Source organism: Leiobunum rupestre, chromosome 1, assembly GCF_980474605.1.
Source record: "Leiobunum rupestre chromosome 1, qqLeiRupe1.1.hap1, whole genome shotgun sequence".
NCBI lineage: Eukaryota > Metazoa > Arthropoda > Arachnida > Opiliones > Sclerosomatidae > Leiobunum > Leiobunum rupestre.
In genome coordinates, this window is record NC_143384.1 from 59833554 (window position 1) to 59850992 (window position 17439).

The following is a 17439-nucleotide window of genomic DNA, read 5'->3' on the forward strand; positions in this document are numbered from 1 at the left end:
TTCATACGTTCCGAACATAAGAAGCCGAGAAACTGAAATGAATAGTTTCCGAATCGACAAACTAGAGCACTGCTCCTTCTGCTTTCTTGAGAGGCAGCGAAGACGAAGGACACAAGACACAGGGAAACCCACAAACAAGCCCACACCTACGAAGAAATATTCAAAATATAAAAGAGCACGTCAATTATACAGGGTTTTATTTTTTGCTCGGAAAAAGTGATTTTGTTCAAAGACTATGTTTTCTAGAATTTTGAAAATTTTAGAATACCTCGTTAGCGAAATTTCATCGAAATCGTAAAACGTTTTCACGTTTTTTGAAAATTTAATTTTTCACCGCTAGGTGTTACATGAACATTGTCAATTAGAAACTTGTACATATCGTTGGCGCGAAAACAAAAAAGAAATTTTCCACCGGAAAAACACGACTTGAAAAAGTGCCAAGGTGAGCAAGCTAAAAACCGTTTTCTCAATTTTCAATATTTTTGTTTTAAATAGTATAGCTTTTTAAAGATATTTTTTGCATTTCCTAAACGTTTATCTAAATTTGCAACACTGTCTCAACTGTCCGACCATCAGTTACGATACAAAAATCGTAAAATGCACGTTATCTGAGACAACGTGTTCAAATCTAAGTTAGGGATATTTCACTGCTTCAAAAAAGCGAAGCGGCCTGTTTCGCCAAGTGACTTATTGTCGCAAAGCTGATGCAAAGTAAATGTAAGCCCTCGATTCCGAATACTATATGTTGACTTCGCATAAAGGGAGTATTACCCCTCTCGTTTTGTAGGGTTTACCAAGCTTTAGAGCGATTTGGTTCTGCGAACAGGCGCAGACAGGTTTTTTGAGGGATCTTCCTTAAAGAATGCCTTGGAGGTAATACTCCCTTTAAAGCTTCGTTTTAACTAGCGCACGCCAAAATGCAACACTAACTTTGACGTGTGCAGAAGTTTGTGCGCGCGACAAAAAATAACTTTATGTTGCGTTCTTACGCGCGCTGGTGGAAACATAGCTTTACACCAGCCAATTGCGAAAGCGTCCGACATTAATAAACATATTGCGCACACTGCTCGAGCACTAGCCACGAGTTACATCTTTCTGATACACTAAACCCTTTCGACAACCACGCGTTATTGGACGAGCTCTAAAGCTACATAACCGTTACTAAGCTAACGCAACGTCAGTGGTGCGAAAGCTATGCTCAAGCGAATACCATTTGTTGGAGCAACTGGAAAGTTTTCAGCGGTGAGGTTCACCTATTCACATTGTCCTTCCCTTCTCTCCTTTCAAGGTGAAAATAGGTTTCGCATACGATTAGATGCAAAACCGCCTTTAGAAGTCGATAGCGAAATACACTTAAGGTTTAAAGGTCAATACAAATACTGAAATTTATTTAGTATAAAAAGTCAATGTACACTGTGTTTTAAAACATTGTGGTAATTTATAATTAAAATAATGCATCAATATTATTCCAGAGCAGATCGTATGGAAGTAGTTACCACTTACTACGGAGAAGGTGGAAGCAATCTTAGACTTGTGAGTGAGATCTTCGAACAACGACAGCCGGATAGAAGACCATTCCTAAATACAGTAAGGCGAGATGTGAATGACTTTCAGCAGTTTGGTAATGTAGAACCTAAATTTCGGGGATTTGGTCAGCGTAATTTCGACTTTAAAAACACAGTGTTAGCGTATTTTGCCGCGTACCCACGTAGTAGTTGTGCCGTGGCAAGTACGGATTTGGGTTGCAGTGAAACACGCGTCTGGACAATATTACGTAGACATAAGTACCATCCTTAATTACAGAGATACACTTCACCAAGGTTTAGTAGATGGAGACGCTAAAAGATGGCTGGACTTTTGAAACTGGCTGCTGTATTCGGTGGCTGAGGACCCTCAATCTATCCGCAACGTGTTATTCTCGGATAAATCTTCCTTTTCAAGATACGAGCCTTACAATCACCAAATCAATCACTTTCGGAAATACGGAAATCCACCCTGAGGTTTTGAACACCGTCAGTAAATTAAATTTGGGCGCCTAAACGTTTGGATTGGTCACGTAGGAAACCGTCTAATTGGTCCAGTATTTTACCATCAAAATTTGAATGACCAGAGTTATTTAGATTTCTTGCGAAACGAACTGGCAGATCAACTTGATGAACGTGCTTTCGACCACATTATGGTTCGCGGCCCAGCCTGCATCGCTGTCGATGGTGGATTATTCGACCCACACTTTTAAATTTTGATTGTTATTAGTTAAATAAAAATTGGCGTTTTCATGAAAATTATAATATTTTTCCAACATACGTAATATAAATCATGTAAGCTTAATACCTTCTTTCGCCATTGTCTCTTCGATTTTACTGTGGTGTTTATAGAATTGAAGAAAAGTTTGTCAAATTGTGACTTTCATAAAGTTATCCTACTTTACTTATGGAAATTGAGAAAATTCATTTTAGCTTGCTCAACTTGTCACTTTTTCAAGCGGTGAAAAATTAAATTAAAAAAGACGTGAAAACGTTTAACGATTTCGATGAAGTTTGTTTCGCTAACTATAGTGTCCCCCGGTATGAATAACGTACACTAAAATTTTCAACATTCTAGATAATATTGTTTTCACTTTTCCGGACCAAAAAAACACCTTGTATAGCATAGCAGCAAATTTATAATGCTTATTAATTAATTGAGTTTAATTTAATTAACAATGTTTTATCCGTGAAATGAAATAAATTATCGATAAATTGCCCCAATTGGTGAATGACAAAACAATCACCTGGTTGTCAAACGCAGATATTATGTTTTGGCTATCATTGACGAGTTTTGAAGTTCTGGCTCCTGATAATATTGTGCTGTATGTGTACGCAACGGGACCCAGATACCTTACAGAATGAACCAGATTCCACGTCGGAAATCGAGGCAAAGGAATTATGTCTACTTCCTTTACGAAACAGAAAAACATTATTATTTGCCGCACTTAATTGAAATTCGATAACCAAATAACCTAATGGCAAGAAATAAGGGGAGTTATTCGTCAAACGCGCCTTTCGCTCTGCTTGTTTTTAGAAACAGATATGAAGCGAAAGTTCTTTCTACGTCATAAATTATAAAGTTGCCTTTCCCACCCCTTTCAGAGCCACAAAAGCATTCTACTCTTTTTCTCTCTTTTGGCAGCTTGTGACGCCAAGAACTGTTTTTCTCCCACCTTCATATCTTTCTCACTAAAACTAGCACATCAACGCGTCAGCATAAACTAACGCAATTTTCCTATGAGAGATATTACACGGTGTACGTGTTTTGAAAGTTGGTGGTAACAAATGTAGCGGCAGTAATTTTATTTTTAACTTTGATTTCATAAGAAGCCAAATTTGTCTGCAGTATAATATGATTGGAAATTCCCCCCACCGCAGGAGAAACGCCTGCGGAAAAGGCGCAAACGTCATAAATAGATGTAAATTCTCAACCTTTATGTTAATCAACAGCGTTCCTAGCGGTAAAACGTCAAATTTGTCGATCAACTATCGAACGTCCCATTTTATAGCCCAATTAAAGCCAGATAATACGTTTTAATAAAATCCGGCGTTTTACTAAAAATGAATTTCCTTAACGGCTCTAGAGTGCTCCCTGTTCACATTTCCTGTTCTTTTTCTAATCTGGGAGCGATTCTGGATCTCTCTGAGAGCGTTCAAAGGAAATAGCCATAGCAAGTGAAATTGTTTTATGTTTACATTTCTCAGAATTCCTCCAACGAGGCCACTCCAAGAGCCATCCTCTTGTTTGGATCCATAAGTGTTATCGGATGGAATCACGAATGAGACGCTAAATATTGCAACAAATTAACGGAATTTAATTAAAGATCGAACCTCGCTTCAAGTGGTATATGTCAAATTTAATAGCGTTTTCCATTGGGATCGCTCGGAGACCGCTCGGGATTTTACGATGACGTCAGGACTCTTACTCGGACCGACGCGAAATTCTTGTGAGAGCAAAAAAAGTTGCTCCGTAACTGAAGACAGACTAGTTTTGAGTGGTCCGCGTCTCCGCGAGCGAGTGATTCCGCCAATGGAGGACGTTACTCACCCTCGGAGCAGGTTTTTTCTACCCAATGGAAAACGAAAAAAATATTACGAGCAGTCCGCGATCGCTCGGACCAGGCCATTGGAAAACGCTATAAATTGCCCCTATTTGTCCAAAACTTATGATTAAATTGCTCAAGAAATACCATTCTTGAAAGCGTACTTGTATTCGCTAAGCAGATAATCGTGAATATCTCTGAGTAACATCGGAAAGCCATTTCTATTCGTTACGGTTTCAGAGTCATCCATGAACCACCATGGAGGGTACTAGAAGGATAAACTAAATGTTATTTCTAATTCGCGTAATATTTCACGTTTTTGATTTTGGAAATTATAATTTATACATGAACCAAAAGTGATTGAAGGAGATTTGGTACAATTTAAGTCGATTTCACCTTAGATGAGAGGTTGACCTCTGTTTGGCAGGGCTTAAGCACCACTGCTATAACAATGTCTTATTAAGTCGTTAAATCAGTCGCTGCCTGAATTGGTTCTAGCCAGTAGTACGGGCTTCAGTATAAACCTATGCTCGCTTGTTTTGCGTCTTTCGTAATGTGACTTTGTGCTTAGGATTTACATATTTAAATAAAATGGCGTTGATTTTATCACGATAAAGATTGATAATAATTTTGGAGCGGTTGGATATATGTGGTAGCTGATTTCATTCTCATTAGGGTCTTGCTTATTTTTCAAATCTCAATTATTGCTAATTGTACAATCGATTAATCGTTTTAAGAATAGATCAAAATAAAACTACCAATAAAAATAACGAAGCTAAATACAGAAATCTATGTGTATTTACTCACATCGAGAATGCCAAGTCTTAGCGGAAACGTGCTCCTGTGTTCACACATCTTTGCCAAGTGCGTTAACGTAATTAACAATAGATAATTTTTCCGCATAAAATGTAAACTGTGAAGTTCGGAAAGGTTTGCTTAAACAAATACGTTTTGAGACACGAAAATCATCATATCCTAGTACTTTGTAATCCACGAGGTAAATATTTCAAAATATCAATGCAACGCCTATTTTGTCTTAGAATTATCGTTACAAAACCAGGTAAAATCAATGCAACTTATTTTATAAATGAAACCTTTCAACGCGTTCGTTTAATTAAGCGCAGTCTTTTTATTTATGAATATTTAACATAACCTGAAATGTGTATAGAACACCAAACAACCGTCTAGTCTGTAGGGCAACTCATTCCTGACGTGCTTTTTTTAAGATTCAAAATTTATACCACACTTAAATGGATTTTCTTTGAGCTAATATATCCAAATTCAGCCATGATAGCCTAACAGAGAAGCTGAGAGTTGCGATAACATCATATTGCACAACGCAATACACAACAGCCATGCTTTAACCAACGGGTACTTCGCAAAACATAGCTCTGTCATATAGAGTACATGTAATTCGTTCTTTTGGCATATAAACCCCGATTCTCATAAGTGTTTAGACCATATTTATAATTATTATATAATATATATTAAACAACGCTTGCAAGCCGCTTGGTCTTAAATATAAGATAGCCTTATGAATCACAACCGTCACAGTAAAGTTGTGGGTCTTCTGGCTCCAGGAAATGCCGACATCGATTCTCAATTTTTGCTGCTGTCTTGATAATAATTATTATTAGCACGCGCGACTTGCTCGAAGAGAGAACGCTAAAAGTTCTTTTGTTTCAGCGAAACTATATAACTGACATTAATGGAAGTGTTTCCCGGATAAGTTAAAACTACCCGCTAATGTTCTGAAGAATCATATTATTCCAAACTCTATTTTTCGGATTCATTTATGGTACCAGGTAGCAAAATCACGTGTTTTTCACGAGTTTTGAAATAATTTATTTCACGTGTTACATTCACGTGTGTCCACGATGGATCATGTTCGCCTAAATCACGTGTGTACGCATTTATTATCCACGTGAGTTACACTAATAAAAAACTAAAAACACCTATTCAACACCTTACAAATACTGACTTTACGCTATATTAACACCTTTTAATCACCAATGTCACACTTGTTAACACTATAATAACACCATTCGAACACCAACCTTACACTTAAATAACACCACCCACACACTTATTACACACTTCCCAACACCCTTCTTACACTTCCTCAACACCCTACTTACACTTTATCAACACCCTACTTTCACTTTATCAACACCCTACTTTCACTTTATCAACACCCTACTTACACTTTATCAACACCCTACTTACACTTCTTCAACACCCTACTTACACTTCCTCAACACCATACTTACACTTCTTCAACACCCTATTTACACTTTATCAACACCCTACTTACACTTCTTCAACACCCTACTTACACTTCCTCAACACCCTACTTACACTTCCTCAACACCATACAACACGAGTAAAAATACCTATTCAACACCTTACAAATACTGACTTTACGCTATATTAACACCTTTTAATCACCAATGTTACACTAGAATAACACTAGAATAACACCATTCGAACACCAACCTTACACTTAAATAACACCACCCAAACCCTTATTATACACTTCCTCAACACCCTTCTTACACTTCCTCAACACCCTACTTACACTTTATCAACACCCTACTTACACTTTATCAACACCCTACTTTCACTTTATCAACACCCTACTTACACTTTATCAACACCCTACTTACACTTCCTCAACACCCTACTTACACTTCTTCAACACCCTATTTACACTTTATCAACACCCTACTTACACTTCCTCAACACCCTACTTACACTTCTTCAACACCCTACTTACACTTCCTCAACACCATACAACACGAGTAAAAATACCTATTCAACACCTTACAAATACTGACTTTACGCTATATTAACACCTTTTAATCACCAATGTTACACTAGAATAACACTAGAATAACACCATTCGAACACCAACCTTACACTTAAATAACACCACCCAAACCCTTATTATACACTTCCTCAACACCCTTCTTACACTTCCTCAACACCCTACTTACACTTTATCAACACCCTACTTACACTTTATCAACACCCTACTTTCACTTTATCAACACCCTACTTACACTTTATCAACACCCTACTTACACTTCCTCAACACCCTACTTACACTTCTTCAACACCCTATTTACACTTTATCAACACCCTACTTACACTTCTTCAACACCCTACTTACACTTCCTCAACACCATACAACACGAGTAAAAATACCTATTCAACACCTTAAATATACTGACTTTACGCTATATTAACACCTTTTAATCACCAATGTTACACTTGTTAACACTAGAATAACACCATTCGAACACCAACCTTACACTTAAATAACACCACCCACACACTTATTACACACTTCCTCAACACCCTTCTTACACTTCCTCAACACCCTACTTACACTTTATCAACACCCTACTTTCACTTTATCAACACCCTACTTACACTTTATCAACACCCTACTTACACTTCCTCAACACCCTACTTACACTTCTTGAACACCCTACTTACACTTCCTCAACACCATACAACACGAGTAAAAATACCTATTCAACACCTTACAAATACTGACTTTACGCTATATTAACACCTTTTAATCACCAATGTTACACTTGTTAACACTAGAATAACACCATTCGAACACCAACCTTACACTTAAATAACACCACCCACACACTTATTACACACTTCCTCAACACCCTTCTTACACTTCCTCAACACCCTACTTACACTTTATCAACACCCTACTTTCACTTTATCAACACCCTACTTACACTTTATCAACACCCAACTTACACTTCCTCAACACCCTACTTACACTTCTTCAACACCCTACTTACACTTCCTCAACACCATACAACACGAGTAAAAATACCTATTCAACACCTTACAAATACTGACTTTACGCTATATTAACACCTTTTAATCACCAATGTTACACTAGAATAACACTAGAATAACACCATTCGAACACCAACCTTACACTTAAATAACACCACCCAAACCCTTATTATACACTTCCTCAACACCCTTCTTACACTTCCTCAACACCCTACTTACACTTTCTCAACACCCTACTTACACTTTATCAACACCTTACTTACACTTTATCAACACACTACTTTCACTTTATCAACACCCTACTTACACTTTATCAACACCCTACTTACACTTCCTCAACACCCTACTTACACTTCTTCAACACCCTACTTACACTTTATCAACACCCTACTTACACTTCTTCAACACCCTACTTACACTTCCTCAACACCATACAACACGAGTAAAAACACCTATTCAACACCTTACATATACTGACTTTACGCTATATTAACACCTTTTAATCACCAATGTTACACTTGTTAACACTAGAATAACACCATTCGAACACCAACCTTACACTTAAATAACACCACCCACACACTTATTACACACTTCCTCAACAACCTTCTTACACTTCCTCAACACCCTATTTACACTTTATCAACACCCTACTTTCACTTTATCAACACCCTACTTACACTTTATCAACACCCTACTTACACTTCTTCAACACCCTACTTACACTTCCTCAACACCATACAACACGAGTAAAAATACCTATTCAACACCTTACAAATACTGACTTTACGCTATATTAACACCTTTTAATCACCAATGTTACACTAGAATAACACTAGAATAACACCATTCGAACACCAACCTTACACTTAAATAACACCACCCAAACCCTTATTATACACTTCCTCAACACCCTTCTTACACTTCCTCAACACCCTACTTACCCTTTATCAACACCCTACTTACACTTTATCAACACCCTACTTTCACTTTATCAACACCCTACTTACACTTTATCAACACCCTACTTACACTTCCTCAACACCCTACTTACACTTCTTCAACACCCTACTTACACTTTATCAACACCCTACTTATACTTCTTCAACACCCTACTTACACTTCCTCAACACCATACAACACGAGTAAAAATATCTATTCAACACCCCTACATATACTGACTTTACGCTATATTAACACCTTTTAATCACCAATGTTACACTTGTTAACACTAGAATAACACCATTCGAACACCAACCTTACACTTAAATAACACCACCCAAACACTTATTATACACTTCCTCAACACCCTTCTTACACTTCCTCAACACCCTACTTACACTTTATCAACACCCTACTTTCACTTTATCAACACCCTACTTACACTTTATCAACACCCTACTTACACTTCCTCAACACCCTACTTACACTTCTTCAACACCCTACTTACACTTCCTCAACACCATACAACACGAGTAAAAATACCTATTCAACACCTTACAAATACTGACTTTACGCTATATTAACACCTTTTAATCACCAATGTTACACTTGTTAACACTAGAATAACACCATTCGAACACCAACCTTACACTTAAATAACACCACCCAAACCACTTCCTCAACACCAATCCAGAGCCGTACCTAGTCCAAATGGCGCCCTGGGCCAAAAACCAAAATGGTGCCCCCAGGACCTTAAGTAGAAATTTTAAAATTTTCAATATCTAATTTAAATGAAAATCATCGATTTTGCGCCCCTAACATTTTGGCGCCCTGGGCCCCTGCCCCTCTCGCCCTACCCAAGGGACGGTTAAGCACCAATCAAACACTTCTCTAATAATTGCTAACAAATATTTTGCGGTGATTATTTGACATCGAAAATAAACGATACAATTAGGCCTTATTAATATTTTTCTTCTGTTTAAGAAACCAGTTCAAACAAACAAATTCATAACGAAAAATCGTATAATATAAAATTTATTGTAGTGGGATAGTGGTACAATTATTGACGAATCAGTTTTCCTTTGTTTAAAAATTAGCCAAATAAACTTTACGTGTGATTTTGTTCAAATGAAATTAAAAATTTAACAAGATGATTACTTTTCGCAATCCTCATTGTTCTTGTTGTTTTCTACTTGTTGTTCAGCGTTTAAGGTTTTGTTTTGTTTTTTACCTTTGCCCTTGCTCGAGCTTTAAATTCTTTTGGTCGCTTGTTTCAACCATTCTTTAATGATCTCTTCAATATCCGTTTCCTGGGCTTTTATGTAGCAATTGTTTACTCGTACAGCACCTTTAAAATTTAAAACATCTTGGTCAATTATAATGATTTAATTAATGTAAGCAAATATAAAAACAAATTAAAGAAGTATTCTTACTAATTACTAAATCTATGGTCAATAAAATCCTAAATGATATCACGCAAGAGATTTTCCCATTAAAAGTATTAAATACTGAAATTAACAAAAATATAACTGCTCTCTAGACTACACCACCATAACAGACTTTGCTACCATCAACAAACCTTTTTAAGGTTTTCATGCAAGAGATTTTCCCATTAAAAGTATTAAATACTGAAATTAACTCTTAATTTCAATTTCTAATCAATAAAAACATAACTGCTCTCAAGACTACACCACGACAACTGACTTTTTTACCATCAACAAACCATTAAAAGTATTACATACTGAAATTAACTCTTAATTTCAATTTCTAATCAACAAAAATATAACTGCTCTCTAGACTACACCACCATAACAGACTTTGCTACCATCAACAAAACCTTTAAGGTTTTCATGCAAGAGATTTTCCCATTAAAAGTATTAAATACTGAAATTAACTCTTAATTTCAATTTCTAATCAATAAAAACATAACTGCTCTCTAGACTACACCACCATAACAGACTTTGCTACCATCAACAAACCTTTTTAAGTTTTTATGCAACAGATTTTCCCATTAAAAGTATTAAATACTGAAATTAACTCTTAATTTCAATTTCTAATCACCAAAAACATAACTGCTCTCTGGACTACACCACGACAACTGACCTTATCGCCATCAACAAACCATGAAAATGTACTTACCTTAGTGCAATGAAATATGTACTTTGTGTATTATTTAGCGAATGTTACCACATGGATTAATCACTAGTGTTTAATCAATGGTTACCGTACGGTCGTACAAGAAATTACCAAGGCTTAATGGAAATACACCAAAAATTTATTTAACCATAAGAATATAAAATAATTTAGTTTAATAAAAATCCTCATGCCTTCATTTAGGGATTTTTTAACAATAGGTACTTTTGTTTATTTTGTGGGTTTTTTTTTTTGGTTTGTTATTTGTCAAGGATTAAAGTTTTAACCGCAAGTTATTAGTTAAAAAGATATGAGTAGTTAACCACCGTCTTTCTGGATACGCGTGGGGGGCGCAGGGTGCTTTCCCCCACGCGTCCACAGCTGCGTGACGGGGGGGAATGAAGCGGGGAATCGCGATTCCGCCCCCCCTCGGGCGCGTTTCACGCGCGCGTGACCTGAATAATTAATGAGATTAACAGGTGTTAATTAATGACCTGTCAATCAACTAGAGTAGGTAAGCAAGTGTTTTAAAAAGGGTGAATATTAATGAGCGTGGTATTGTTTAACTAGTTGGATTACTGTTAGGGGTCATTGACCTGTTAGATAGTAACATGTGTTTAGGATCACAAGTAGTTATATTATGTGTTTGAATATTAATTTTTGGCGGTAAAGTGTAAGCGTCGCGTGTATAAAAATCAACAAGTGGTTAAACTCTCTAGGTTTATTAATGTACACTTATGTTTGACATGATTTTGGCGGGGAAACGGGTATAGGTTGTACTCTATAGGTCTATTACATGTTTGTATCTTTATAATTAACCGTTAGGGGTAATTGACCTGGTAGCTATATGGTTGTTAAAGTTTTGGCGCGAATTTAACATGTGTTTCGGTTAGAAAAGCGCGGGAAATTGTAAGCGTCGATCAATAAGTAGTTACACTCTGTAGGTTTATTATATGTTTGAATATTAATTTATGGCGGGGAAACGGGCAAAGTTTGTACCTTTATAATTACACGTTAGAGCTAATTGACCTGGTAGCTATATGGTTGAACTGTTAAAGTTTTGGCGGGGATTTAACATGCGTTTATGATGATGTAAGCGCGAAAAGGATCAATGAACAAGTGGAGGGGGGTAAAGTTTGTATTTACTAGTATTAACGTTTGCATGGTTTAATTACCTGACAACGGTTAGGAAGCGTCTTTGGGATTATGGACCCGAACAAGTGATCTCTTTTAGTGGATGTTATATGGTTGAGCTTTTAGCATTTCGGTGAGAAAATTATTTAACATGTTCTGAAGACGGTTAGGAAGCGTCTTAAGTAATCTTAAGAAGTAAATATTAATGAGTTTTATAAGCTGTGTTTTAACGTTAGGAAGCGCGGTAAAAATGATTCATATTTACGCTAACAACACATAACGGGGTAAAGCTTTTAGGCTGGTTTCGAGTGGTCTCTCTTTTAGCGGTTGTTATAAGAACTTAGTCATTTTTGAATTGAAAATTCTTTAACATGTGAAATGATTAGGGAGAAAATGTATCGACCAATTAACAAGTGGTGTCTTGGTTGAACTCTTAGGAAGAAATTGAGAGTTAAAGGTATAATAAAAGGTTACATCATAATAAGCTGTGTTGTAATAACCGTTAGGAAGCGTGGTCAAAATGATTCACTTTTAATGACTGAACATAACGGGATAAAGCTTGTATCGTGTTATAACCTGTCATTCGTGGTCATCTTTATAGTGTCCCACCAGGGGTGTCTCATTGGGTAACAAGTTGTCCCTATATGGTTCGTTAATGATTATAGCCGCATCACGTGACACGCACCATCTTATTTACGGTAATTGAAATGGGTCTTCCATAAAGATTGCTGGTGAAAGTTTAACATTTGTCAATGCTTCACCACTAGACTGGTATCTTTGGATTCGGGTAGAAGTTTCAAATATAAGTCACCCCTAATACGGGCACCTTTTTAACGGTTTTTAGGTTATTAATCTTTATGCACATAAAAAGTATAGACTCTTAAACGCGCCTTCCCGAAGCGCGGTAAAAATGATTCATATTTACAACACATAACGGGGTAAAGTTTGTAGGCTGGTTTCGAGTGGTCTCTCTTTTAGCGGTTGTTAGTCATTTTTGGCTGGAAAATTCATGTGTTTTGGCCGCCATCTTTAATGATTCATATTCAAACGGGTTCTGTGTATTGAAAAGGGTGTCCATGTCTGTTATTTTTAGGAAATTTGTCATATATACTTTAGATCAAGTTTGTTTTTAAACAAGTTGTCCCTAAAGGATTTTTATATATATATATTAACATAAAACGTCACATTAAAAGTCGGTAGATGGCTTGGGCCTAGCTGATTATTATTATGACATTGTAAATGCATCAAAAACTATATATTACCGTCACTTAACCTTTAAAAACGACGCGCGGGAAAATTTGTGAAGTAATTAGGGAGTGGATATTTCAAGTTTTTTAAACATAGTCAATACGTTAATAACGGGGTAAAGATATTTGATAGGGGTTAAATCAACAAGTGGTCTTAAAAAGGAAATATTAATCAGTTTTATAAGCTGTGTTTTATTAACCGTTAGGAAGCCCGATAAAAATGACAAAGGCTTAATATAAGTTTGTAACTCTCTTTTAGCGGTTATTATATGAACTCTTAGTAATTTGTAAAATTCACTGAAATTAAATGTGTTTGTCAAATTGTTATCACTTTTCTAAATTATCTTACATCCTTCTATGTTTAAAATAAAAAACTCTGATTTAAATTTAAGACTTTATTTATATTTTACAACATTTGTTGTTGACACAAAGGAACTATCGTTAATAACATTTAACACGCTATCAATAAAAACCACTAACTCGTCTATCGCCTTTAAGAATCCAGTTTTTGGGGGTCGTTCCAAATGCATTTCGTGAGAATTATGCTCTTTTTGAAAATATCTCATTCTTTGTGCAATCAAATCCATTTCAAGTTGACGATTCATTTTTTTCAATTCTTTATATATATGTTTAATCAGTTCATAGTCCTTGTTTTCTTTATAAGTCATTATTCCACAACAAAAACAAAGCGAAACTAGTTTGTATAAAACGCGATGTGGTTAGTTCAGTACAGGTCGAACACAAAGGAATCTGATTACCGCTAACTATCTCTCTACGCCGTTAGCGCTCCTCTGATTACCGCGAACTATCTCTCTCTCCACGGCGTTAGCGCTCCTTTAAAGGAATGCTTTTCTCCGCGTTTATCTCCATTTTTAACGCTGTGATTTATTTAGAACAGGTGTTGAGCGGAGAATCCCCCGTTGCTATGGTGACCTCGGCGCGAAGTTTATTTGAGTATCAACAAACTTAGCAAATAACCTCGCATGGTTTAAATGTTCTCCACTTAAATATACGTCGCTATCTATGGATATTTTCATTCGGATACATGATTACCTGATATGAAAACTGTACAAGTTTCAATTTTGGTTAAGTTGTCCCAAACAGGGGAAACCATTTTCGTGTAAAGTTAATCTAACAATGCCTCACGTACATAAATCGTTTACGTATACATTGTTTTATATTACGGTACCATCGGTCTGGTCTAATAAGAAATCGAACATGTTTTGTTCGCGAAAGATAAGGAGAATGAGATTAAGAAACTATCATTTTTAATATTACCACTTCTATAATGAACTAAGGTAGTGCTTATAGTAATATTTACATATTTAGAGTGGCATTGCCATTTCTCACCACCAGGGGTAAATTGAACTCTTATAAACGTAACAAATAACGAACGTTACTTAATTCGTTGACCGAGGGTATTAAAGAGCATTATAGTTTCACCACCAGGGGTAAATTAAGAACTTAGTGGCAGCACACACTACCCTGATTGTAACGACTGTATTATTAATGTAAGCAATGTTTAAATACTTGACCAACGAATGTTCCTGTATGTTAGTTTAATGTTGATATTTCGGTTAATAATGCAGTAAAAAAGCTAAGCCTAACAAATACGTTGTCGTCAAAACTCGGACCAAAGCTATAACTTGTTTTTCTGTTATAATCTCCCGCGTATTAACTTGGTAGTAATAATGGTTAAACGTATTTTATAGCGTCATATGAAATAACGGGCGGAAATAACTTACTAGCAGGTGTTTTCGGTAACGAGTTTAGGGTGAAAGGGCAATTTTGGACTATTTGGTACCGTTTGAGAGGCGGTATTATTGAACTATACATGATAAGTTTAAAAAAAGTTTAACATATTGGAAGAAATGCCTTTCTTCGAAGAGTACCCTTTAATAACGCTCGTCTGTTTAACTATATATTTGGTTTTTTTTCTTGTGCCAGGTGTTTTGAAAACCATAACCACTAGATAGCGGTTTTTAAGTTACCGCTAGGTGACGCTAGTTACAATTTACCGCTAGGTGACGACAGTGGCCGCTGCGTGACGCCGGTTACATTTTACGCGAGCTAAATTTTTAACCAGCTTTAAATACGTAAAAATGCACTTTGAAAGAAAAAGAATAGAGAGTTTCAACTCAAATTTTTCGGCAACCTTTTTAAATGTAAACGAGTTGGCAAACGCCGGCTTTTTTTACGTTGGGAATAAAAATATTGTCATGTGTTTCTGTTGTGATGATTTGGTTAACGATTGGAAAGAGGGGAATGTACCTTTACTAATTCACATCCAACGGTTCCCGAATTGCAAATTTGTTCAGGATGAAACTACGGATAACATTCCCGTGCTACGCGAAACGAACGATTTTTGGAATTTAGGACCTATGCGATCTGAATTTCTAAGATTACAGTCGTTTAAGGATTTCCCGATTGATTACATAGACGTGAGAGATTTAGCACAAGCGGGTCTCTTCTACACGTATAACAAAGATTGTGTCAAATGCTTCTGTTGTGCTGGAGAGCTATTATTTTGGGACAATAACGATATTCCGATGGAAGAGCACGCTAAATATTACCCGAGATGTAAATTCGTTTTAAACCAGAACTGCGGTAATATACCATACGAGTATGATTCAAACCAAGCGCCCTATTCAAGCACTAACGAGAAGGCTCTGGTCTATAGCTTAATTACTCATGTCATTGAAACTCTAGATCGGAAGAAATCTAGACCACTTTGTAGCATTTTATAATTTTCAACCAGAAAATATTAAAATGTAGACGTTAAATCAATAAAACTTTGTGAGCGAGTGTCTTTCCCCTCGTTTTCATCATATTAAAACTGATATAGGAAAAGACTATTCTGAACGCGTTGGTAAGGAAATTTTAAATGATGTACAATTAAAATAAGCTATTTTCTGACGTTACGCATCGTCGCTATTAGCGCCTGTCCTGAGGAGGCTTTTTTGAAAATATACTGAAACTATTATTATCATGGTTCCTCGTGTATATATTTTGCTAGTGTACACTAATTTTTCGTATGGTATAATAACAAAGAACACATTTACTAATAAAAAAAATTTATTTATAAACTGTTTTTCAAATATATTACATCATTTAAACAATGATCAATCAAATCCCTTACGTCAAATGGACAATAACCTATAAATTGTTCCAAAAAATCTTTTTCCACTTGGTGATCCTGAGAAATACGAAAGGCGGCGTAAATTTCTATAAAGTCACAGGGGACTTGCTTCTGTAATGGTTTATAAACCGCTTGAAATTTCGAAAAATTGTCGACCGAAACACTAAACATTAGGTCTATAACCGGTGCGCTTTGTTTTAACAGACTTAACTGTTCATCTATAAACACTTTAATTTCATTTAAAGCCAGAACTTGCGCTCTACTAAGTGATAGACTGGCTGATAAGTTTATTTCGTATTCCAAATATTTTTGAGTAAACGGCATTAAATTCCATGAAAATCTTCCTCCCGAACAAGAAACTTCGAAATTGTGTTCAAAAGTACAATCGGAATAAGGTTCGACAGTCGGAATTGGCAGATAAATCTTTTTTATTGTTGTTGAGTTTAGATTTTCAATGACTGAAGACCATTCTTTTGTAAGGGCGTCCCATGTTTCTAAGGAAATGTCCGTACTTTGGGCTCCATTAGAAATATATATACCTGGCTCTTTGTTAAATATTGATACGGTCACTACCAATTGCGTGGGTGAATGTAACGTCAGAGAAACTAAAATAAAATACGTGTTAAATAAAATTAAAGTTTAAAAAAAAGTTTTAACGTACCCTTTTTAAAGGACATTGTATTAATAATCCACTTTTTGTTATCGAATCAATTCAACTGTAAAATTTTGTCCTTGTATAAAACGAGGGGGGCGGAATCGCGATTCCCCGCTTCATTCCCCCCCCCCGTCACGCAGCTGGGGACGCGGTAGCCACGCCCCCGCTTGGCTAGGAATAGGGTACATAACTACTAATACGTTTTGAACTTCCAAAATAAATTAATTTACTAAGTTACGTTTAAAAGAACCTTTTGTAACAATTCCAATATATATATATATATATAAAA

The 17439-nt window shown here is 36.1% G+C and overlaps 1 protein-coding gene across 1 annotated transcript; it reads left to right on the forward strand.

Annotated features, from left to right (window-relative positions):
• Positions 1-15575: 15575 nt before the first annotated feature.
• Positions 15576-16103, forward strand: LOC149963442 (E3 ubiquitin-protein ligase XIAP-like). The gene has a single exon (XM_090166852.1). The coding sequence runs from the start codon at positions 15576-15578 to the stop codon at positions 16101-16103; it is 528 nt and encodes a 175-aa protein (XP_090022978.1).
• The last annotated feature ends 1336 nt before the right edge of the window (positions 16104-17439 follow it).

Coding starts and splice junctions, on each gene's coding strand:
- LOC149963442 (XM_090166852.1), top strand. CDS start 15,576: ATGTGTTTCTGTTGTGATGATTTGGTTAACGATTGGAAAGAGGGGAAT.